A 26,875-nucleotide genomic window follows, 5' to 3' on the forward strand; every position below is an offset into this window, starting at 1 on the left:
GTATGAGTGATCATGCAGCGGTAACCTATGTGCATGTGCCTCCATGCAGTTTTAGGTTTAAAGTCAGTGACATGCACCGACAATCTCCAGTGTAAAGCTCATCAAAAGACAGCTGATTGGTTGTCAGTCAGAATATCATGGCCAGGTGTTGACATCATCTGGCTGCAATCTCAAACCTCCTGGAATATTCCACAGTTTTAATCACTTACATTGGTGAGTCCATTTTAGCTTTGATTCAGCCTGTTTCTAATATCAGAATTATGTATTTGTTCATGATAGGTGTAAATGTATCCAATATGTTTGAAGTGGCAAGGAATGCTATCAATCACTAAAAATCTGCAGCTTCTGAACATTTATGTAATTGTTATTTCTGGGCAAATACAAACATACTGTACAAAAGTGCAGTTTTTGTTTTGATAGGTGCAGGCACAAGAATGGAAAATGCCCTAATAAAGGCACTAACATTGATTTGGAATATATGAACAACTACTTTTATTGAAATCAATATTTATTAATCAGAGATAACAACTTCCACTTAGGGACAGAAGACAGTCCCACATTACATTCAATCAACTATGTTCTGAAAATAAAATTATCTATCAAAGCAAGCACTAGTCACATATTGCATGACAGTCATAGAATCAAATCATCCTTATTTACATACCGATCAGTTGAGCTGGTAACTTTATATTATAACAATTGAATTGGAGAAAAAGCCTTAATATTGATAAAATCTCTCTCTCTCTCTCTCTCTCTCTCTCTCTCTCTCTCTCTCTCTCTCTCTCTGTCACACACACACACACACACACACACACACACACACACAGAGAGAGAGAGACAGAGTAGTTTGGCGAACAGCCTTACACACCCAGCTGTTTTATTGAATAATATTAACTTACATCATTTTAATACATAATTTAATAAATGAAAAACATTGTGAATTAAAAGTCTTGGTTAAAGTAGAATAAAACTTTTAACATTCATATCAAAAAATAAATGCACATTACTCCACATCAAATAATACAATAAATATTTGTGCAGGAAGATGAAAAATTGTTTCTGCATGCTTAACCTAATACACCACATTCAAGTTTAAACACAACTTGCATAAGAACAGCTTTAAAAAGATTTATACACAAATGTCAGTATGGACTAAATGTCTACTTGATATGTCTCTCAAATTGCATAGACACAGCAGATGCAACTTTCTCCAACCACAATAACTGCAGATTACCTGTCCTTACACTATCAGCCTTACTTGCAAAATTAATGCAATTCATCTTAACAGCTGTTATACAATACACTCTCAACAGACACTAAATCTGCCAAGATATAAATTTAAGGTTACTTGACAAAGAAGTGAGCAGTACAGAGTACATCTGATCCATTTAAAAGATGAAAAATTCTAAGAAGAAATTAGAGCAGACTGAAGGCTAAAACGAGTTCTTGACAAATGGAACAACTGGCAAGAGTAGATAACATCACCATAAAACTTATAAAAAAAATTGAAAGAAAAATGTGAAGTACACAATATCTGTGGTAAAAGTGAAATAATTAATGCACAGTACTCATGACAAGCAGTGAGGTGTCTCCTTTGTTCAACTACACAAAAAAATAAATTACAGCAATATACTCTCTTTTATGTCCAAACAACTGTTCATAAGCCCCTTAATTACACTCTTCTTGTCACTATTTCCTATGCCTCATACAGGACTGCACTAATCGGACTGCAGGAACAATAACTGTGAAGTACAGTATTTACAATGTAGTGAGATTGTGCGATCATCAATGGCATACATGTTTTTGCCAGTTCACTAATACACTTTACAAAATGTCAAAGTAAAATCATAAGCAATATTACCACATCATCATTGTTCTTGAAAAAGTACAAAACATTTTGTAACGTATAAAATGATGGCAAAGGCACAAAAATCCCACAAAGATAACATGTATACATGTATATATATATATATATATTTATATAAAAATTTCCATGTAGCACAAAGATGGTTCTGAGGTAACACTAGCAGTATACCGGACTTTGGTATATCTGGCAGATACAGAAAGCAAACAACAATCAGTGGCAGGCTCAAAATTGTCAGGAAAGCTATATGTCTATGCATACAGTCCCAGGCGATGAATCTTGGCTGAGAGGAAATTGTGGAGAATGAACACAAAAGGCTTAGGACAGCATTCCAAATCCAGTTCCTGGAAAATCAGAAAGAGAGAATGAATAAAATATTGGAAAATCATGGACTGCATGTGTGCTCTCTCTCTCTCGCTCGCTCTCTCTCTCTCTCTCTCTCTCTCTCTCTCCCTCCCTCCCTCCCTCCCTCCCTCCCTCCCCCCCCCCCCTCCCTCCCTTAATCCTCCCATTTACTGCTGTAGCTTGATTAGGGAATGGGATGGGAATATTGTTGCCTGACAAGGAGGTGAGTGAAGAGATGGGTAACCTAGGAACCAAAGAGAATGGGAAGATGGTAAAAGTACAAGTAATTAATGACTATTTTTGAGCAATTACTTACCCCGATTAGGAAGTGTACAGTAGGAATTAAGTTGAATGATAATATTACTGACTGAAATAAATTCTTACCAGAAGAGTTCTAATAGAATCTAAATACTTACATAAAATCACTAACAAATACTTATTCTTTATTTTTTATTGTTAGGTAGGACAATAAAGCATCAAGGTTGTTAATGAATAGATTAAAATTACCTGCTGGGGCTCACTATATGCTCAACTATTGTAAGGGATTTATTATGAAATTCTAATTCTGTCACACATGCTTCCATATATTGCTCCAAGCAAATTTTATGAATGTGGCAACTTCTCCTTTTAATTCCAGTGAAGCTACTGTAATGCCACCTCAGAAATCCTACTCATTTTTTCTGTGGCTTTCTTTCCATGTTCAAGTAACTGATATTCTAATACAATAAGACAACAGAAAGCACTGCTTTATAATATTGAACAATGTTCCTGTAGAAATATTCACATGGGAGAAGTAAACTTTTGTAATTATTTGATAATCCTGTAAGCAATCAATATTTACGTTTATGGCCAGTTTTGCAGTTTGCTCTGAATGCTACAAGTATGAAGTAATTAACAACAAATACTTACAGATGTGATCTCAATTTACAAATGTAGTAATGACACAATCTCGTGATTGCCATAAAAAAGTGAATTCAGTCATGAACTTAAAACTGTATGTGATAGGACTGTTAATAAATTATTAGGAAAGAAACCTCTGGATCAAACACAAAAAATGAACTATAAGACATGCAGATGTCTAAAATAATGTAATAGTGGTCATTCATACTGCAAAATTTCCAGAGGTAACTAGTGAGTCATCTGATACCCCAAGTGGAGATTTTGTAGGAGTGACTTATCACAAGTAAAATGAAGGATGCGAAATTTCTACGATTTGGAGTTTCGAAGTTGGAAGTTTGCATCATTTGGTTAACTGAAGAAAAAAAAAATGAACAAATACTTCCAATTAAACAACTTTAAGTTAGTAACAATAACATTAGTAACAGTGGAACAGCAATTGGCATAATTATGAGTACAATAATTGGCAGCACACTGTGCTTCTGTAAGAAATATAGTGATCAAAATCTTCCCCAAATTTAAATGAGCCTTACTACCTCTGCACAAATTTACATGCTCCCATTACAAGTTCTCATTACAATGGAGAAGACGGTGTGGTTGTGTAACAGAACAAGAAGGAGAAGAAGAAGAATTTGATGTGAAAGAAATAGATTATTAAATAATGAACACATGATTTAGTAACAGTATTGTGCTCAAACCCAACCGAATGAGACAGTGAGACTCCTACAGAATTACTAAAATCAATGGAAGGTACAGGAATTAAGAAACTTTTTCCATCTACAATATGAGGAAAAGATAAGATTACTACTCACTGTAAAGATGACACATTGACTTACAGACAGGCACAATGAAAAGACACTTACACATTAGCTTTCAGCCACAGCTTCTTCAGAAAAGGAAACACATGCACATTCATTCACACAGCAAGCACACCTCATGCACTCGTGATTGCCATCTTGGACCATAATTCAACTGTCACATATGATGACTGCAGCAATCTGGAGGAGGTGAGGAAGGGGAAGGGATAGCATGAGCACGTGAAAGGAGAGAAGAGCATTGTCCAGCAAAGCATGCAGGGACCAGACAGCCAACAGGCACAGTGTTGAGAGGCTGTGGGGCATTGAGGCAGGAAGAAATGGTGGGCAAAAAAGGAGAGGAGTGGAAGACGAAAGATGGGTGGGTACATTGGCTGAGAGCAGCACACAATGAGGGAATGCAAAGATGGGAGTTTATCCTTACAACAAATTCTCTGCTCTGCCTCAACCTATGGTAACCTACTGTCCCCTCACCTTACACCCAGCAGTTTCCACACCCTCTGTCCTATCACCTACCCCCTATTCTTGACCCCTCACACTCTTTGGTTGCCGTCCTCTGGCAATACACCCGACAATCTTTCCCCTTCCCCTGCTCCTCTCCTCTCCTCTTTCTTCCCATTTCTCCCTCACCCCATCCCCCTTCCCTTCCTACCTCCTTGCCCCACAGTCTCCCGATGTTGTGCATATAGGCAGTCTTGTCCCCACGTGCTCTTCATAGAACAGAACCCTTCTCTCCACCCACCTGTACCCTGCTATCCCTTCCCCGGCCCCTCCAGATTGCTGCTTCCATTTTACATGACAGTTGCATTCCGGTCCAAGTTGCCAGAGATGGCAGTCATGTGTGCATGAGGCATGTTTGCTTGTGTGAATGAATGTGAATGTGTGTATTTTTCCTTTTCTAAAGAAGCCTTTGACTGAAAGCTAATGTGTAAGTCTTTTCATTGTGCCTGTCTACAGCTCAACATGACATCTTTATTGTGAGGAGTGAAATAATGCGCACACTCTTTAAAGCCATGTGCATTAGCAGTGTGTTGTGATCTGTGACAGTGTGCTGTGAAAGAGCAATACTGTGAACTTCTGATAGAGCCCACCATGGGTGAGTGCCTATTTAAACCAAGCCATTCTATGCTTGCACTCGGTTATCATGTTATTACTGCTTGCAGACATTTGCCTTATCTTACTGTGTTGAGTGTACGGTAAGGTGATCAGCATACATGCCACAGTCTAATGAAGTTTTACTAACATTTTGTATAGTGTGTCCAAGTTGCAACACAAGTGACAACGAGCCTGGCATTGTTCTCTGCACAGTTTTCAGTCTCTGCTTGGTCCTCTGTTGTATCTACAATGTCTGATGGTGCTGCTGATGAGTTTTTACACCGGCTGATTGATCAGCAAGGGGTTCTTATTGCAGTGTTGCAACATCTTAGTCAACAACAGGAGGCATTCATCACAGTGCAATAGAATCAGATCCAGGGATTGCAAATGCTTGCCTCTGTTTTGGCCAGTTTGGATCGGTGTAAATCTACGTCACCTGCCACATTGCCCCTTGCACCTCCCATTTTGCTTGTCACTACTCCAATCATTTATCCCCTGTTGTTTCCAGTTTACAATGAGTGTGTCAAAGAATGGGAATCCTACAAAAACGGCTGCGGCAACATTTTCATGCACGTGGATTGACTGATATTACCCTATGTGATGGTGTTTTTTTTTTTGTCTTGATACTCACCTCAGATGTATCAACTCCTTTGCCTACTGGCCCCACCTACAGGGTCTGTCTTCACTCTCTTTTGATAACATGTGTGACCTTCTTTCAAAATACTACTGTAAACAGATGCAGGTCATTTCCACTCAAATTGAGTTCTATCAGTGTCACAAGAAACCGTAACATTCCTATAAGACTTGGGAAGCTAAGCTTCACAGTTTAAGTCTTCATTGTCACTTAATCACTGGTCTAAATAAGGAGTTGTATGTCAAACAAATGGTTCATGATGCAATCATTTGGTTGGACCCTGATCGTGAGGTTTGTGAGCAGGCCCTTCAATGTGGAAACTGCTCCCTCTCCATCATTCTGACTACTGCACAATCGTTTGAGGTTTTGAGGGCTGTGGGTACCCAAATTGAATCATTGTGTGAGGTTGCTGGAGTTCAACCAGCTTTTCCCCATCATTTGACATGGTTCATAGGGGGACGATATGGTGACAGTGGTCTGTGTATGAGAAAAACGTCAGGGCAGCCAGCCCATCTCACTGCAGCAGCCATAGTTGCAGCAGTACAGCAAGCCCGGTAATGAACAACAATGTAAGCACTCCATGCTTCCCTCTTTTCTGTCATGTTTTGTCACTTATGAGAGGCTGAACTGTCCTAAGCAGTGGGCCGTTGGATGCCAGTGCAACAAAATGGACCACATTGCTCCTGTTTGTAATGCAAAATTCCAACAGCCTATTGCAGACACTGACATGGATGTCAATTATTTATCAGCAATCTCCATTGCATCTGTTGAGCTTTTTATTGTTGTCAAGGTTTATCAAAAGGTTCTGCACACGTAAGTCAACAATGGTGCTGCCATGTCTTTACTCAACTTGCAGACGTGCATGGACTTGGGCTCCCCCTCTTTAGTGCCAATGTCATGTACAACAGTTACTTACAATAAACAAAGCTTTCAAATATTAGGTAGTTTCTCGGTCCCAGCTACATATAAATCCATGGCCGGTCTGCTGAATTTTCTGATGCTGAAAATGTATGCACCGAAAATCTGTTTGGCCTGGATGCCCTTAACATTTTTGGGGTTGGGATGTTTGGGGGAGGGGGGGGGGGGGGGGGGGGGGGGGGGGGGGAAGAGACCAAACAGTGAAGTCATCGGTCTCATCGGATTAGGGAAGGAAGTCAGCCGTGCCCTTTCAAAGGAACCATCCCAGCATTTCCCTGGAGCGATTTAGGGAAATCATGGAAAACCTAAATCAGGATGGGTGGACGCGTGATTGAACCGTCGTGCTCCCGAATGCAAGTCCAGTGTGTTAACCACTGCGCGACCTCGCTCGGTAAACTTCTTTTTACTATTTCCGATGAAGTTAATGTCATCTCTGATCAAGTGTCTCATATACAACTTGACTCTATGTTCTGAATTTTACTCCCTGTTTTCTGCAGGTTGGGTTGTGCCAATAATTTCAAATTCAACATCACCATGAAACCGTTGGCCAGACCCCATTTCTTTTGGTCTCATCCACTGCCAATGGTGTTCTGTGACCAGGTCAAGGCAGAGCTTGACTGCCTCATGACCTCTGGGGTCATCCAACTAATCGCATCCAGCGAATGGGCTACTCCCTTTAATCACTGTCAAGAAGCAGTCGGGATGGTTATGCCTTTGCAGAAATTTCAAAGTTTCTGTCAATGCTGAGTCTATCATCGACATGTATCCCATGCCGCATCCTGAAGAACTTTTTGCTTGGCTCATTGGTGGTCAGTATTTTTATCAATACTTGCGATTAAAATCTGGCATGGCCAGCACCCTGGCGATTTTTCAGTGGTTTCTTGAACAACTCACAAGTTCTTTGCCTGGCTGTGCCAACTATCTTAATGATATTGTGGTCTCCAGCTCCTTCACTGCTGAACATCTCAACAAACTTAAGTCCCCTCTTTTCGGTATTACAGGCTCGTGTTAAAATTCAGTTTGGAAAAGTGCTGCTTCTTTCAGCCTTCTATTGTTTATCTTGAGTTTGAGGACTCTAGTGCTGGTATCAAACTCCTTTGTCAGAATGTCTCTGCTGTTGTGGCTCTTCTGCATCCTATGCCGGTCAAGGAACTCCACAATTTTTTTAGGTAAGATTGCTTATTATTATCAGTTTTGTTGGAGGCCGCATCTGTTGCACAAGCGTTACATACTTTGCTGCATAAGGGGATGTCTTTCCACAGGTTGCATGCATGTGAAATGGCGTTTTACAAACTGATGTCTATGTTACAATCTGCGTAACCTACCAACTGGGTCAACAATTAGTGTCAGCAACAAATGCCTCCCAGTGTGAGCTGGGGGTGACGTTAGTTCATAAATATTCTGATATTTATCCCCCCCCCCCCCCCTCCAGTATCAGCACACCATCTCAGTCAGATCCTCGTGGAGAAAGATGGCATGGATATCTCATGAATCTGAGCAGTTTGCCAAGGGAAAAGAAATGAAGTAATGTGCCCACACTTGAAAGCCATACATTAGCAGTGTGTTGTCATCTGTGAGAGCAAACCATGAAAGAGCAATACTGTGAACTTCCAAGAGAGCCTACCATGGGCGAGTGCCTATTTAAACCCCGCTGCGCTATGCTCACACTCAGTTATCATGTTATGGTGATTGGAATACATGCCACAGTCTAATAAAGTTGTACTAACATTCTTGGTTGTGTAGTGCATCCAAGTTACAAGTAGCGATCTATCTTTTCCTCATATTGTTGATATTCCAACCTGGAGTTTCCACTGCTTACAGTTATTCTATCTGATAGTTACAACTTGTGAAGCACTATAAATACCATGAAATTTCAAATTCAGACAGCAATAAGTATCATGACACTTCTCAATAATTTTCATCAGAAGTATATGAATATATATATTTTTATTTTATTTTGTTTTATTTTATTTGCTATATGCTGATAAAAGAAAATACTAGACAACTATTTATGACTAATATATACATTTCTACACAGATACACACACTTTCAAGTTCATAATGGGTTCCTAGCCCTTACTCCAGGCTTTAAATCAAGTCACAAGCTCCTTTAGGCATATTGTGATGGTCTTCCCCTCTCCCTCTGAATGCTCTGAGAGAACATTCAAATGTTGTGTGATGTAAAATCTGCTGCTCTTCACCACAGTCACATTGAAAGGACTTCCATCATCTTTGGTGGAGTAAATAATTCATATCTGTCTCCATCAGTTCTCATTCAACACTATGTGCACCAGTGCCATTGTGGTGGTCACTTCCATGCAGTTTTAATTGGTGAGGCATCCAGGAAGTTTGCTTCTCTCATTGATTGTTCCAGGCATCTTGCATGTTGAAATAACTGTTCTGCACACTGACTGCTGTGTGCTACTACAGTTTTTTAAACATCATTCACTGGGGTTCTGATAATGAAAATTCTGATAATTCTATGTTGTTTTTCATTTCTGTCCAAATGTTCTCCAATGAAAAATCCAGGATGGAATGTAACAATATTATGAAAAGGAAAGTTGCTACTCACAGTTTGGCAAAGATGCTGAATCACAGACATGCACAACAAAAAGACTGTCACGTGTGTTGTGCATGTGTGTGTGTATTTTTGACGAAGGCCTTACTGGCAAAAGCTTTATTTGTGACAGTGTGACAGTCTTTTGGTTTGTGCCTATCTGTGTCTCAGCATCTCCGCTATATGGTAAGTAGCAAATTTCCTTTTCATAATATTGTTCTCCAATGATGTGATCTATTAAAAACTAGTAGCCAATGTATGTTTGTGGGACAAATACACCCTGTGATGTGGCACGCTGCTCGACTAAGCTGTATGTCAATTAGTTTAGCTCAGCACCATATACCCATTTGGAACAACAGTATTCTGTGCCAAGTATGAAAGAGAGGACTGCTGAAATGACACCCTGGATGGTTCCTGTTAACTTCTGGAGCATAATATTCTTAGTCTTTATTAGCTGCCACATTCTAGAAATGGATTCTGTATGTCAGTGACCTGACTAGGGTCACACCTAGGTATTTTGGAGTGATGCTTGTTTATTCCATAGGTGGAAAGTTAATACAACAGTCTTTGAGGATTTGGTTAGAAGAAATTATGTTTGATGTATCCATCCAACAGCTTCAGGTCTTAAGTTAATATTGATTCAATTTTCCTAAAGCCTTGATCACGAGCGATAAAAACAATATCATCAGCATAATAAATTTCCTGGACTAGTTTCTGAAAGGTTATATATATACAAATTAAAAAAGAGTGAGGCCAAAACCGAACAGTGGGACACCATGATTTATTTTGTGAACTCTCTGAGAACAGCTGGACGTACCTATCATTATGCTTGTTGCCAGTTAGAGTGGTTAGTTACCTACACAAAATGACTGATGAATTTGAGCAAGAATCTGTCACTCCATACAGTCTTGTAGGCTGCAGTTAAGTCTACTCCACTGAATCTATTGCTGTTGAATGTGGGTTTTATTGATCTTATGTTGGCACCTGTTTCTTTGGGAATTTCAGACCAGTTGACTTTTTCCAAGTTCCATCATGGCTTTGAATAGGAGAGGACAATTGGTATGAAAAATTCAGTGTAGAAAATTAGTAGAAAATACTGACTATGGGGGAATCTGAGGAGTCTGTGGCACACCTCACTGGGCACATTTGGAGACTCTGTGTGACAAAGCATACATCAGGTGTGTAGCCCTTGTTTCATCATCCAATAAAGAATGTTACCTTTTCTTTCACATTGTATATAACTTTGAGGTTTTCTGTTTCCATGCAGTCAACAAGTTTTTGTCCACTTTCATCACTTTCTTGATACCCCCAAAGTATATGGTGGCTGTTGAAGTCTCCAACAATGATACTTGGCTGTTATGGTGAGGGCAGAGATGGAGAAGGCCAATTCCATCTGGATCATTTCTACAGGCTGAGTATTATCAAGTTTCCCACTAAATGGAGCCATAAAAACATCATTCTTTGAAGTTGATGGCAAGATTTTATACTAATGTTGTTTCTTACACAGGTTGCTAGTCCACATTTTGAGTGATTGTTTACAGTCACTAGCTTAAAGCCCAAGAGTCTTCCTCTGGTGTGAAGTTGTACATCATAATCTACTGGGGTTTCCAAGAGTAAGATAAAGTCAATTTGATGTTCCTTCAGCATTTTGTATAAAAATTCACTCTCTGCTTTGCTTGTGCCTTCTACATTCAGTTGATAAATTTATACTGAAAGTCCAATCTCATAAACTTGAGGGTGCTGAGAAGGAAGGATCTTCCCTCTATAATGTCTGACTAAGAGGCCATTTATAAAGTTACGTTTCATCTTAATGGCTGAGACATGACTACTGAATTAGGTACTAAAAGAACAGAAAAAGTGACTTCTCACTTATTGATAAAAAAAGATAAAAGAAAAAAATAGGGACACATTCAGGGCATTTGTGGTCCTAGAGGAAACCGTTGACAAGATTAGGAGATTTACATTTCCCAAAAACCTGAGTAAAATGGAGATAAACTGCAGAGACATTAGAGTAATGTGCTACACCTACAAAAACTGAGATGGCGTAATGAGAGTGGAAAATCAGTAAAGACAATTTCAGGTTGAGAAGGGTGTGAGGTTTGGTGCTAGCTAATCACCACTTCCATTCAAATTATACACTGAAGAAATAATGATGGAAAAAAAGAAAAATATTTCAAAATATAAAGAGAAGTGCAGTGACTACAGATACCAGTACAAAGGCATTCACAGGTAACATTACCATGGTTTCATCCCAAATGGCTAACGTAAAGCACTGTTCAGTAGCAGGCTGAAAATAAAAAAGGCCAGAAGTGGTGATCAGAGTAAAAAGGAGACTAGTAACGTAAAGTATTAGGACAAAAAAGGAAGGAAGATTAGTGTATAATGCACTGTCAATGAGGCACCTTATAGTGTACCCAAAACAGGGAATCAACCCTCACTGGAGGGCAAGTGGTGGGTTGAAACACATTTGCGATGCTCAAGGGGGTGAGTCAGTAAGGGGACTGGCCATCTGGCTTCATCTGTTCACTCTGAGCAGACAGGGGCTGTTCCTACAGCAGTGCCCAAGCAGGCACAGGGGGCAGGGAGGGGGAGAGGTTTACAAGTCATCAGGAGTGCCAATGCTAGGCACATTGTGGAGCCACTTAGGAAAACAGCATCCATGGTTGGAAAGAAATCTAATGTGCACTTGGAATGGCTGCTGAGGAGTGTCATCCGAGATGTAGAGGCAGCCTTGCATGTGGTTATTTGCACTATCATACCCAAAACTGATTGGGGTACTTTGGTTTGGACCTTAGAAGAGGATCTCAACCAGAGGCTCTGACAGTTCTGTGATGGTCTTAACAGCAGATTTCAGCACCTGTATTATGGGGTGGAGAATTGTAGCATTCCTCTTGATACATCAGGGGTGCAATACACACTCAGGTAGCAGAGCACATGTGGAATGCACATAGGATTTTTTTTTTAGGCAAGCAATAGTTTGAGGTTCTTTTATGAATGCTCACCACTTTATAAGCAGAGAGCGAAATCAGACTGGAAACAAAATAAAGCCACTTTAACTGTCAAAATTTCAACAGTAAATTGCTAAAAGTATTTGAAACAGAATTCCTGAATTTACAGCCCTCTAGGAAAGTTGTTGCACTCAGATTATTCTTAGAATTGAGAGTTGGATGAAACATGAAGTAGGAAGCTCTGAAATATTTAAAGAGTTATGGAACATATATTGGGAAAACAGGTTAGATGCCACAGGGGGGTGGGGCGGCGGGGGGGGGGGGGGGGGGGGAGGGGGTGGCGGGGGGGGGGGGGGGGAGTATTCACTGCAGTCAACAAACATATTTTTTCTATTGAGGTAAAAGTTGAGTCTAATTGTGAAGTTATCCATACATGAGTAACCAGCCTAGGAGAACTCCAGTTAAATGTTTTCAGAATCATTCAAAGAAGGTCTACACCCAGAAGCACAGAAATTTCTTGATTATGCAATAATATTTGGAGGCAACTTTAACCTATCAATGATAGAATGGGATATCTATGGATTCTCTGTAGGCGGTGTAGACAGACAGTCCTGTTAAGCAGCTCTGAACACGTTTCCTGAAAACCATCTGAGGTGGCTATTTTGACAGCCAACACCAAATGGAAGCGTTACAAACAGACATTACCTTATCCACAGTGTCAGTATAGAGAAAGGGATTAGTGATCATGATATCATTGGGATAATGAATGTTACAGTCAATAAATCCATCAAGAAGACTAGGAGAGTATTTGCTCTCAAAAGAACCAAGAAGCAGGTGTTAGCATCTTACTCAGACAGTGAACGGATATCATTTAGTTCCAAACTGACAGATTTAGAGGAATTATGGGCAAAGTTCAAAGTAATTATAAATTTTACTCTTGAGAAGTGTTTTGTGAGTAAGCAAATTAAGGAGAGAAAAGCCCCACCATGGTTTACTTACAGAATTAGAAAACTGTGAGGAAGCAGAGATACTTGAACTCTTGGGCCAAAAAATAATGTGGAAATCTCAACAGGCAAAAGTCAACAGAAATTCATGCACCCATAAAAAGATCATTGCACGAAGCATACAACAACTTTCAGCATCACACTTTAGTGAAAGATCTTGCCTGGAACTCAAGAAAATTCTGGTCCTACTTAAAATGACTAAGTGGATCAAAAGCTTCTGTCCAGTCACTCGACCTGTTTGGTGTGCCAATAGAAGGCACCAAAGCAAAAGTTGAAGTTTTAAACTTCACATTTAAGAAAGCATTCATGCAAAACACACACACACACACACACACACACACACACACACACACACACACACAAAAGGAAGCACACAAAACATGACCATGAACTCCAGCATCTCGGGCTGGTATGCATGCCATTTACTGACAAAGGCTGAGGTCACAGGCTATATATGAGTGTCTTTTAATCATGCCTGTCTGCATCTTGACGTGTCTTCTTTATGGTAAGTAGCAATCTATCTTTTCCTACATTGTTGATATTCCTACCTGGAGTTTCAATTGTCTGGCTCATGTTGGAAGATCATACAGACATACCATCATTTGATCACTGCACCGGTTCCCATACAGAAGACATAGAAGTCGGTATCCCTGACAGGTCTGGATGGAATTCCAGTTTGTTTTCACAATGCTGACCCATTAATTAGCTTGCATTCATTTGTTGTGAATCTTTTGTGGAGCACAAAGTCCCAAGTGGCTGTCAAAAACTGAAGTAACTCTGTATTTACACAAAGGGTAGAAAGAAAGGACCCACAAAATGACACACCCATAACCTTAACATTAGAATGCTGCAGATTGTTCATCATATTCTCAGTGTGAATATAATAAGCTGCAGATTGTTCATCATATTCTCAGTGAAAAAATAATAAATTGGTTTGAGACAAAAAACCTTCTGTCCACAAATCATCAGATATTTAAAAAGCATCACTCATGCAGACTCATCTTGTCCTTTTCTCATATGATATCCTGCTAATAGTGTATGAGGGGCAACAGGCAGATTACATATTCCTATATTTCTGGAAAGCATTTGACATGGTGCCACACTGCAGCCTGTTAATAAAGGTCTGAGCATGCAGAATAGTTTCCCGGATACATGAGTGGTTCAAAGACCTCTTAAGTAATGTACCTCAAAATGTCGCTGTTGATATAAGTATTCAGAAGAGGCAAGGGTATCAACAGGAGTGCCCCAGGCAAGTGTGATAAAACTGTTCTTCTTCTCTATATACATAAATGATCTGACAGCTAGGGGAAGCAGCAATATGCAGCTGTTTGCTGATGACACTGTAGTATATGGGAAAATATCATCAATGAGTGACTGTAGGACACAGGATGACTTAACATGAAGAAATATTTGGCAATGTTTGAATTCAGCATTAGTGGTATGTTACTTGACACAGTAACTTTCATTACATATCCACGCAGAATACTACACAGCAATATGTAATGAAACAAGCAGGTGAGGATGGTAGTAGGGAAGGCAAATAGTCCACTTCAATTTATTTGGAGAATTTTAAGAAAGTGTAACTCATCTACTAAGGAGATCACATATGGAACACTGGGCACATTCTTGAGTACTGCTGAAGTGTTGGAGATCCCCACCAGGTCAAAGTAAAGGAGGACATCAAAGCAATTCAAGAGCATTCTGTTAGATTTGTTACTGGTAGGCTTGATCAACACCTCAGTGTTAACTCAAACAGGAACCCATGGATGGGAGACAACATTCATATTGAGGAATACTCTTGAGAAAATTCAGAGACCACAAATTTTCAGCTGACTGCAGTAAATTTCTACTCTGACCAATGTACATCTTGCTTAAGGACCACAAAGACAAGATAAAAGAAATTAGGGCTGATATGGAGGCATATAGGCAGTTTTTCTTCCAAGACTCCATTTTTGATTTGACTAGCAAAGAAAATTACTGGTAGTGGTGCATGGTACCCTCTGCAATTCACCATAGAGTGGCTTGTGAGGAATGTATGCAGATGAATGTCTAGGTCATTATAGGCAGAGCAATTACTCAGACTGGGAAATGGTGAAAGAGGAAATTGGCCGTGTTCTTTAGAAAAGGAACCAAGAAGAGACTTATTATCAAATACTGACATATGTGAAGGAAGCTTTGAGGAGACAACTATTAGGAAATGTAAAACATATTATTGAGGATGTTAGTAATACTAACTGTGCAGAGAAAAACGTTAGTTCCAAATAGAAAGGGCAGGAAACTGTCATGAACAGTTAAAAAAAAAATTATATTTACAAGTAATTAAAAACAGTGAATATCTGAAAATTTACATTCTTCTTTCACTTGATGTTATGATGTTTGGGTTGTGGGGCACTCAACTGCGTGGTTATCAGTGCCCATACAAATTCCCAACCTTTGCTCAGTCAAATCTCGCCAATTGCATGAATGAAGATGAAATGATGAGGACAACACAAACACCCAGTCATCTCAAGGCAGGTAAAAATCCCTGACCCCGCTGGGAATCTAACCTGGGACCCCGTGCTCGGGCAGTGAGAATGCAACCAAGAGACTGCGAGCTGCGGACTATTTATGTGTTGATTCTGGCATTTGTGCATACACTGGATATGTGAAGTTTCAATGTTCCTCATTCATAAATGCCTGTCTTGACTGCACATTACTATAAAATTCATAACGACTGGTTTTGGCTTACTGCCATCGTCATTTCATTAAGAGTATTCTGGTATGAGTTTCAATGTCAAATGGTTTGTACACATCACCAATAATGATCTATTAATGACCTGATGCTAGCAGTAAGCCAAAGCCAGTCACTGCGAACAACACAGTAACGAGTGGTCAAGATAAACATTTATGAATAAAGTGCCAAGCAAGATCATGAACTCATTTAAAGATTTTAAGTCTTCAGTTGTTCTATATTCTAAACTCATATGAGGAGGATTACTTGAGTTGAATGGTGATCTTGGAACATCCAATCCTCCATGTCTTTAGTAGGTGCTGCCATGAGTGAAAGAGGGATGCACTCTGCTGTCACACAACACACCATAATATAGTTCCTTGTGAAAAAAATGTTAATGCTGATGAAATGTGACATTATTTACTCCTGCAATATGGGGAAAGAACCCAACCCTTCCATGATCCTACATGAGGCACTTGTCTAAAGAGTTCAAGAAAGGAGAAGAATTTGCTGAAAACATGGGCTGCTTGCACTGTCCCCACATCAACAACACAGCACAGAACCTTTTCAATGGTGATTGGAAATTAACCATGCATGTCTAATTTCTTATAGAAGTGTTTAGTCAATCATTCAGAAAGAGTTGAGAGCCCAGTGTCAAATAACATGGTTCTGAAGTTTCTGAATGAAGAACTGAATTATGTGCTAGTTGCAATTACCTACACGATTTTCACGACCCACACAGTAGGAAAAAATCATCGTACACTATGAAACGGGTGTTGTGGCCACAGTGTTCTGACACTGTAAAGGTCAATTTCCTACATGAATATAGGCAGTATTTGAGGTCCAATCATTGTGATTTTCTACCCAAAATGTGACCTGCTTACAGTTCATAAAGGTGGAACACCCAGGTCATAAGAGTGTTGCTTCTCCATGACAACAGTGGACCTCACACCTTAACAATAATCCATGCAATAACCTTAGAAACCCTACAAAATTGTTAAGGCTTTCGTGGCCAGTTGTTGACAAACAGCTTATTTGCTTCTGTCTCGGGTTCTTCGGCCGACGTCCATCTGATGATTTTACTGACGATTCCCCTGCACGAGTGACTGGCATAGTCAAAGCTTCACCCTCCATTGCTGGTGGTGAACTGGAGCCGAGCTCGTGGCCGCAGACTATATGTACCTGGTGCGCCAATGTCCGAGGGCTTCTCCGCAGTCATTTATGGTGCGGTTCGCCTCTTGCTACCTGCGACGGTCATTCGCTGCAGTACGGGAAGCCAGAATCCATTTATCTTAAGGCTTTCCTCTTTCTTGTTGCAGCTGTTCCCGTGTTTGTGTACTTATACAACTTCTCTAAACAAGCAGGTGTGATAGTGCTCATCTACAGCCAGAACTTCCGTGTCGGAGAATTTTATTACATGGTCGGCCTCACTCAGTGCATGCTCTGCCACGGCCGATTTCTCCACCTGTCCCAACCTGCAATGTCACTTATGCTCTTTGATCCTGCTGTTGACTGATCGTCCAGTCATTCCGACAAACTTTTTCGCATGTGCATGGTAAGCGGTATATTCCCAACATTGCAAGTGGGTCCCTTTTATCCTTCGCCAATCTAAGACATTCTTTGATCTTCCTTGTCGGTTTGACAATTGTCTTTATGCCATGTTTGTGCAATATACAGCTGATATATATAGTCTGCAGCCGCGAGCTCAGCTCCAGTTCACCACGGGCAATGGAGGGTGAAGCTTTGACAATGCCAGCCACTCGTGCTGGCGAAACGTCAGTAAAATCATCAGACGAGCATCGGCCGAAGAACCCGAGACAGAAGCAAATAGGCAGTTTGTCAACAAGTGGCCACGAAAGCCTTAACAATTTTGTATTACACCTCTACGGGGAGGAATTTGCAGATTGTACCGACGCCTTGACCAACGATGGAAGAAGAAAGCGCGTTTGATGTCCTCTCTCGCCTTCCTTTTGCGGTGCAGAGATGAAGATGCTACACTGAAGTTCTTGAAATGTAAGCGCCTATTCACCTCCACCCAAGCACATCATATTTACAACAGAATGGAACGGGATTTTCTTCGTGAGTGAATTTATACAACACAGAGAGACTTGGCAAGAATGGATCAAGAAGTTTTGGACATTTTCTATCAACTAAGTAGCAGAATGCATCGAGTCGACTGGGACAAGATCGACAGCACCACTCACAGGAGCAAGCAGAACGAACTCGAACGCTGCAATGAGCAACAGAAGAAAAAGTCTGAAAGATGCCCGAAGCAGACTGAAAAGGCAATTCCCAACATGTCACACACAGCGGTCAACCTCACTGAACGGCAATTGACTGAAGAGGAAGTGTCTGTTCTTCAAAAAGGAGGGAATTTAACTATCATCCCGAGAACTATACCTATGGAGGACATCACTGCTAACACCGAAGCGGCCATTCGGACCCTTCCTTGTGAAAGAGCAGAAGAAATACGCACTGAAACAGCCAGGATACTGCACCTAGCTAAACCACCAGCTTGCAATCTGAAGAAAGAAGAGGTACAAGCTTTAAGAATCTTAACATTGACAAAAGTATATTGGTACTGCCTGCCGATAAGGGGAATGCCACCGTCATAACGAAGAACGAAGATTATGAGCAAAAGATCTGAGACCTATTAGATCCGGCGACATACCAAAAACTAAGCACAGATCTGACGCAGCGTATCATGCGAAATACGAATCAGTTAATCAAGGCGTCCTCTCTGCCGGTGGACATACAGAGAAACCTGCACAACACGGAAACCCTACCACCTCAGCTGTATGGATTACCTAAGATCCATAAGAACAATGTTCCATTAAGACCGACTGTTAGCACTCCTGGCTCACCAACATACAAACTGGCAAACCACTTGGCCTCTCTGCACCAGCTGCACGTGGGGAAGACCGACACACACATAAAGGTCTCATGACATTTCATTGAGAAGCTGAAGAAACTAAAACTTGCACCAAATGACATCCTGGTCAGATCTGATATCGTTCCTTTGTTTACAAATGTGCCTCTCAGCAACGCTCTGTAGCACATTGGTTCCATTTTCCCACAAGACATCATAAAGCTCTTCCATGCATGTCTCACCATGAGTTATTCCATGTGGAATGGCAATTTCTACGAACAGCTGGAAGGCGTTGCCATGGGTAGTCCTCTTAGTCCAGTGGTGGCCAACTTCTTCATGGAACATTTCGAAGCACAGGCACTGGACTCAGTGACTTGTAAACATAAGGTGTGGTACAGGTACGTCAATGATACTTTCATTGTGTGGAGCAATGGTGAAGAACAGCTCGGTGACTTCCTAAGACACTTGAACAGCCTCCACACCAACATAAAATGTACCATGGAAGCAGAAAAGGACAAAAAACTACCATTTCTAGATGTGCTGGTCACAAGGGACAGTGAAAACCTGGGACATAGCGTGTACCAAAAACCGACATACACGGACCGATACCTGCACAAATTATCAAACCACCACCCGAGCCAGAAAAGAGGCATGATTCATATGCTCATAACGCAAGCAGATCGAATATGTGAGCCGCAGCACCTCAAACGCGAAATGCAACATCTGGAAAGTGTTCTGAGGAGCAGTGGGTACTCCACAAATTATATTAGAAGTGTAACAGAGCCAAACACTCGGTAAAGTAAGAAATCAGGAAAAGAAATGTCGGTTACGTCCTTTCTGCCATACATTCCCAGAGTGACGGACAGAATTGGCCGTATATTGCACAAACACAGCGTACAGACAATTTTCAAACTGACAAGGAAGATCAAAGAATGTATTAGATCAGCGAAGGATAATAGGGACCCACTTGCAATGTCGGGAATATACCGCTTAATATACTGCTTACCATGCACATGTGGAAAAGTTTACGTTGGAATGACTGGACGATCAATCAACACCAGGATCAAAGAGCATAAGCAACACTGCAGGTTGGGGCAGGTGGAGAAACGGCCGTGGCTGAGCATACACTGAGTGAGACCGAACATGTAATAAAATTTGCCGACACGGAAGTTCTGGCTGTAGAGAAGCACTATCACACGCGCTTGTTCAGAGAAGCTGTAGAAATACACAAACACGGGAAAAGCTTCAACAAGAAAGAGGAAAGCCTTAAGGTAAACGATCCTGGCTTCCTGTACTGCAGCGAACGACCATCGCAGGTAGCAAGAGGAGAACCGCACCGGAAATGACTGTGGAGAAGCCCTCGGATGTTGGCGCGCCAGGTACATATAGTTTGCAGCCATGAGCTCGGCTCCAGTTCACCACCGGCAATCGAGAGTGCAGCTTTCACAATGCCAGCTACTCGTGCTGGCGAAACGTCAGTAAAATCGTCAGACGAACGTTGGCTGAAGAACCCGAGACTTAGAAACATTGCGTGATACATATTGGACTGTCCTTAAACATCCAGCCTCCAGACCATACTTTCCAATGTGTGACTTACGAATTGTTTGGGCCACTCTGGGATGTTGTTGGTGAAGAGTCTGTGTCCAACAGGTTTGTCATGTCTTGATAATGTTTATGAAAATGGCATTTCAAATGGTTGTTCATGGCAAAAATGTATCTATATGATGGGTGTGTATGTAGAAAAATAACAAAGCAGAAAATTTGAATCAATTTTTAATAATAAAAAATTTTATTACTAAAGGTTCATTTGTATCCAGTCCATCCTCATAGTACAAAGCATACCATATGAATTCAGAACAGCCTAATCTGCCAAGAGAGACTTTTGTTCACTCACTTCATGGTCAAATTCACACTGAATTCTGTCTGTTACATGTTTCTTGTTCTTATCAGTTTGTCTTGAAGCAGTGGCTAGAAACACGGATGGTTTAAGACACTATCTGAAAGCTGAATATCAATGCACAACCATTGTCAATTAATGAGAAGGATTTTAAAAAGCAAGGACTGATGAGTGTTTTGTATATGAAAAAAATCCATTTGGGAAATCACTTTCAGGAACAAGGAACCCCTTGAGTGTGAGATCTCAGAAGGCCAATGATGTTTACGGTATTTTACACCCCAAATATTGCAAATATTGTCCACCATGCAACCACAATATAGACTGCTAATGGCAACAGGGGGCAGGACAGGAGGTTCCAAATGCTCAGCACAGCATGAGGTTATGGAGCATAGTTGAACTGCTTAGACAACAAGTAACTCACAAAAGTGCTACAGTGCAAGAGCAATGGGAACAATAAACACAGCAAACATTGCATTATATCTACAACAACAGTTGCCAAAGCTGATATTTCAACAGAAAGAAATCCAAGGAATATTGCAGAGTTAAAAAAGGAGAGGCAGATGAAATATTAGTGCTTCTGCAAGAGGAGTCAGTGGAATGTGTAGTGTTGCATAAGCTTGACTGTGCAGACACCGTACATGAGGAGTATAGTGATGATGATACATGCTTAACATGTGAAAGTGATACTGAAACAGGTGTTGAGTTGTGTAGTACATCATCCTTGTCAGACAGGGAGCCACAAATCCCATCTCCAGTGGAATGTAGTAAAGGACAGTCTTTATCCAAGAAGTGGGTACTAAACATAATTACATACATGGAAGATCATTTGCAACATATTCAAAATATGTTCATAGTAGTTTTTTTTACTAAGTCCACAGAAATATGACCAACTAGTGCATAAGAAAAACTACAGATATTCAAGGAAGGAGAAGGTGCACTTGTTACAAAAATTGATGTTAGTGCACCTCAAGGATGCTCGATATAATTTACAGGATATGGATGATAGTGACCTACTACATTATGCACATCAAACTGCACATGCCATAGATTACAGTGATTTCAGGGGAAGCAGTGGATTGTTGCATAGCTTCAAACAGTGCTACAGAATTGGATGATGCAACGTAACAAAATTTCAACAAAGTGTCAACTTGACGATGCATAGCAAAATATAGAATCGGCCTGAAAATTTGTAGATGAGATAAACAAAATTATCCCATCATTCAATGAAGAATTTGTTTTCAACTCCAACCAATCAGCATTTGAAGAGGAATTGCATATGAAAGGAACCTTGGAGATTAGAGGTACCAAGACAGTGTATCAAGATCAGCTAACGTCAATCCTTTAACGCATTCATATAGAATTATGCCAACTGTTAATGTGGATGGTAAATTGGCTGGAAAGTTATTTATTACGTTGCGAGAAGTTAGAGGTGCTCTATCCCCTGTGATTCATTCTTGTGTGTGTGATCTTGCAAGGGTAGTAGAGAATATTTATGTCATAGCAAGCAAGAGTAGGAAAATGGGCATAAGAGAATTACAACTATGATATCAGCACTGCTTCTGGCCAATAACTGGTCAAAGAACTTGCATTTGGTTGATTCCTGGTCTACATATAAAAATCATACTCCTTTAGAGCAAACTATTCCTCCTAAAAATTGTGTGACATTGCAATTCATACCACCTGGAAGCACTGGACAAATTCACCCTCTGGAAGTTTTTTCTTCCCCCCATGCCTCTAAAATATATTATCGTGCAACCTGCAGCTATGCCTTAAGGGATAGTCAGTTTCACAATGAGCCTCACCACAAACTGTTTCAAATTGTGTTACATACCATCACATTCCATCAGTTCTTAGGGACTGATGACCTTGCTGTTTGTTCTCCTCTTCCAAATCAACGAACTTCCATCAGTTCTCATCACCTCGTTACACTAATATGTTTTTACATGTATTCTTTAAGAGTGCATACCTAGCTGAACATCCTGCATGTACTGTTACTCCAAAGGAGTTTGCCTTTGATCTTGATGTTGTAAACCATTGTGATGATTGTGGTGCACCATTTTTTATTCAGTATTCAGGGTGCAAGTTAATAGTTTGTTTGGAACATTTCTTGAATGTTGAAAATGTCCATTTTGTGAAGTGTGATACATACATTCCACAGAAGGTTGATCCCTGCACTTCCTGGACACTCATTTTCTGTCAGCTTTCTGATGCACATGGTGACTCATTAGCAGCTAATATTTTTCCTGGCATAGTTGTTAACATAACATTTTCAAATGAGCCTTTCTACAGATTGAACTTCCAAACCTCACGCTCAAGGGGGTTCCTTGTAAGTTTAATGCAAGAGAGCATAAGATATTGTTGCAGTCAAAGACATAATATATTACCTATATGCAAATGTAAGATAAAAATATTCTGAAACAATATATTGTTGTTGTTGTTGTTGTTGTTGTTGTTGTGGTCTTCAGTCCTGAGACTGGTTTGATGCAGCTCTCCATGCTACTCTATCCTGTGCAAGCTTCTTCATCTCCCAGTACCTACTGCAACCTACATCCTTCTGAATCTGCTTAGTGTATTCATCTCTTGGTCTCCCTCTACGATTTTTACCCTCCACGCTGCCCTCCAATACTAAATTGGTGATCCCTTGATGCCTCAGAACATTTCCTAACAACCAATCCCTTCTTCTGGTCAAGTTGTGCCACAAACTTCTCTTCTCCCCAATTCGATTCAATACCTCCTCATTAGTTATGTGATCTACCCATCTAATCTTCAGCATTCTTCTGTAACATCAGATTTCGAAAGCTTCTATTCTCTTCTCCTCTAAACTATTTATCGTCCATGTTTCACTTCCATACATGGCTACATTCCATACAAATACTTTCAGAAATGACTTCCTGACACTTAAATCTATACTCGATGTTACCAAATTTCTCTTCTTCAGAAACGCTTTCCTTGCCATTGCCAGTCTACATTTTATATCCTCTCTACTTTGGCCATCATCAGTTATTTTGCTCCCCAAATAACAAAACTCCTTTACTACTTTAAGTGTCTCATTTCCTAATCTAATTCCCTCAGCATCACCCGACTTAATTCGACTACATTCCATTATCCTCGTTTTGCTTTTGTTGATGTTCATCTTATATCCTCCTTTCAAGACACTATCCATTCCGTTCAACTGCTCTTCCAAGTCCTTTGCTGTCTCTGACAGAATTACAATATCATCGGCAAACCTCAAATTTTTTGTTTCTTCTCCATGGATTTTAATGCCTACTCCGAATTTTTCTTTTGTTTCCTTTACTGCTTGCTCAATATACAGACTGAATAACATCGGGGAGAGGCTACAACCCTGTCTCACTCCCTTCCCAACCACTGCTTCCCTTTCATGCCCCTCGACTCTTGTAACTGCCATCTGGTTTCTGTACAAATTGTAAATAGCCTTTCGCTCCCTGTATTTTACCCCTCCCAATGTATTACCATCATGTAAATTGATATTATATGAAGGTACTATGTTATGGCAGTAAGTGATACATACCATTTCTCCTTCTTCACTGCCAAAGTCAAGCCAAAGCAAGCGAGCTCCATCATCAGCAGAGGAGCGCAAACGCTCATACGGGTACTTCCAAAGTGTGCGGCCTGTTTCATCAAGTAGCGTGAAGCCCTCCTCATAATGAAGAAGGAGTTGAGCTACTTGATTACGCCATATGCATCCTGCAAAATAGACAAGCAGGAATAAAGAGCTTTCTATTTAAAAAAAATACAAATGGAATTATCTCTGTAAGAAAGCTACATAATAAATTAAACAACACTAATAAAGAGCATAAAAAAGTCTCAGTCAGTAGTCATCAACATATGCATATAAATCTAAGGGACCAATAATCTTCAAGACTCTGATTTCTTTATCTGCAAGAGGACGAGTTCAAGAAAGAAAAACACTAAGTATTAGAGAAAGAAATGTTGGCTATAATCCAAGTGAAAAGACTTTTATACAACAGAGAAGCTGTTAATGGTGATAGAAGGGTGGGTAAGATAAATTGTAAAGCAGTGGTTGCTTCCCACTTCTAAATACATTTTCCAATTTTTATGCTGCTGGCATCGTTACTGCACTGGTAACCTCCTTCCATCTCATCACCTTCTACTGTAGCTCAGTTAATCAGTAATACTTGGTGATTCCTAGTATAATCCTTGAAAAGCAGACCTTCTAAGAAGCTCTTTTCTCTTGTGGTTTATATCTTATTTATTTACCAGATTACTGAACACTACATTCACAAAACTTTAACATTATGTAAATACAGGGTGTTTAAAAATGAATGTACAGGTTCTAGGGCTTTGTAGCATTTATTACATTCAGCTTACAGTTATAAATAATACATCAAATGAAAGCGCAGATGAAACAGTTTTTCTTACAAGTGTTCACTTAGGTGAAATGTCAAGTCATCACTGAAGATGACATGATCCAGAATATCTTCTTCATCATGCAGCAACATTTCATTTGCAATGTTGACACACAAACCGTATGCTCTAGGATTTTTACAGCTTGCAACAACTGCAGATAAGGACATAGTTGTAAGCATCTCCTTAAAGGTCTCCACAGAGACATCACTGGAAATGCTAAATCATGCCTAGCCATCTGAACTGATCTCTTGGTGCTATGTGTGAAAGGATCTTACTCATTCAGCACATTCTGCAGCCACTCTTGGCCATTCCGGTCTCTTCCCTTTGCGTACAGGTATACAAACAAAACTGTTTGAGTTGCTCTTTCATTTGATGTATTATTTATCTTTGTAAGGTGAACGTAATAAATGCTACAAAGCCTTAAAACCTGTATATTCATTTTGAAACACCCTGTATAATCATATTTTGAATAATGTAACAATGGAAAGTCCAGGTTGTAATACCAACATTAATATGAAAAGGATAGATTGCTATAGATTGCTACTCACACACACACACACACACACACACACACACACACACACACACACACACACACACACACACATTGAATTGCAGACAGATGCACACTGAGCTTTTGGCCAAAGCCTACTTCAGAAATGAAAACACACACAAAGCAAGCACACCTTATGAACACACATCCACTATCTCTGTCCAGAATGGCTGGAGATAGCATGCAAGGTGAGCTTGCTTGTGTGATTTGTGTGTGTGTGTGTGTGTGTGTGTGTGTGTGTTTGTGTGTTTGTGTGAGTGTGTGAGAGTGTGAGAGTGTGAGAGTGAGGGGGGGGGGGGGGGTTCCTTTCTACAGAAGCTTTGGCCAAAAGCTCAATACATAACAGTCTTTTTGTTGTGCCTGTCTGCAACTCATCTTTTTCATAATATTGGGGATGTCATATTTTACGGGCTATAAGACACACTTTTTTCTTCGGACAATTGCCTCCAAAATTTAAGTGCATCTTATATTCAAAATTAATATAAAGATGTCCAGCATTTGATTTAAAATTCCTGCCAGTCTTAAAAAGGGCCATAAATTCAATGCTGCAGGAAACCTATCTCTATATGGCAACATCGGATTCAACTGACAGCAGCAGTGCACCGAAGTGACAATCAGGAGTTGTGGGGATTCACAAGCTTACTAACAATGTCTCCCTCCTGCACTGTTATCACAAAACCCAGGACACTGTTTAGCCTATGACGCATCATTGCAGTTTATGGTGTCAGTGAACTTGAACTGAAAGTGATGTGTGTTATCGGTAACAGTTCAATATTTTTGTTATCAGCTAGTCTTGTAATGAAAAAAAATAAAAGGTGTTCATATGATGCAGGCTGTAAATTAAAGGAATAACATATGTAGTAGAATGAAGAAACAGAGCAGCTGAGCAGCATTTTGGACCTCTTCCAACAGAAAAAAATCATTCGCAAGTCGTGGGGTAGTAAGGAAGAACTGAAAAAAATGAGGAAAACTAAATGTGCAAATAGAGGATTGAGTGCCAAATGGTCATAACTAGACGATAAAGTATTGAAATGGATTCAAGAACACCATCAAAAAGGCATTTGAATTAATACAAAAATGATTCAAATACATGCTTGTAAGCTGGCATTACAGTGGAATTTAATAGACTAGATGTGGAGTTGGTTGGTGCTAAAGGTTTATGAAGCATTATAGGTTTAGCATGTGAACCAAAACCAAAGTATCTCAGAAAATGCCACTATAGTACGAAGAGAAAATATCTTTACATCACTTTATTACTCCACATCAAAAGAAAACCAGTGTGAAATGAAGCCAAACAGCGAATATGAACAAAACTTCTCTATCATCTGATGTGTCAAGTAACAGAACTGTTGCCATGAAAGGTTTAACCATAAAAACAAG

The 26,875-nt window shown here is 40.1% G+C and overlaps 1 protein-coding gene across 1 annotated transcript in view; it reads right to left on the bottom strand.

Moving 5' to 3' along the window:
- Positions 1–471: 471 nt before the first annotated feature.
- Positions 472–26,875, bottom strand: part of LOC124606432 (beta-2-syntrophin-like) — a 301,467-nt gene continuing 275,063 nt past the window's right edge. The window contains exons 7-8 of the mRNA XM_047138414.1: positions 24,083–24,258; positions 472–2,208 (exon numbers count right to left, since the gene is read on the bottom strand). Of these exons, the coding sequence (XP_046994370.1) occupies positions 2,116–2,208; positions 24,083–24,258 (269 nt within the window). The 3' untranslated portion in view covers positions 472–2,115. The remainder of the gene's footprint in view (positions 2,209–24,082; positions 24,259–26,875) is intronic.

The sequence above is a fragment of the Schistocerca americana genome, chromosome 3, assembly GCF_021461395.2.
Source record: "Schistocerca americana isolate TAMUIC-IGC-003095 chromosome 3, iqSchAmer2.1, whole genome shotgun sequence".
NCBI lineage: Eukaryota > Metazoa > Arthropoda > Insecta > Orthoptera > Acrididae > Schistocerca > Schistocerca americana.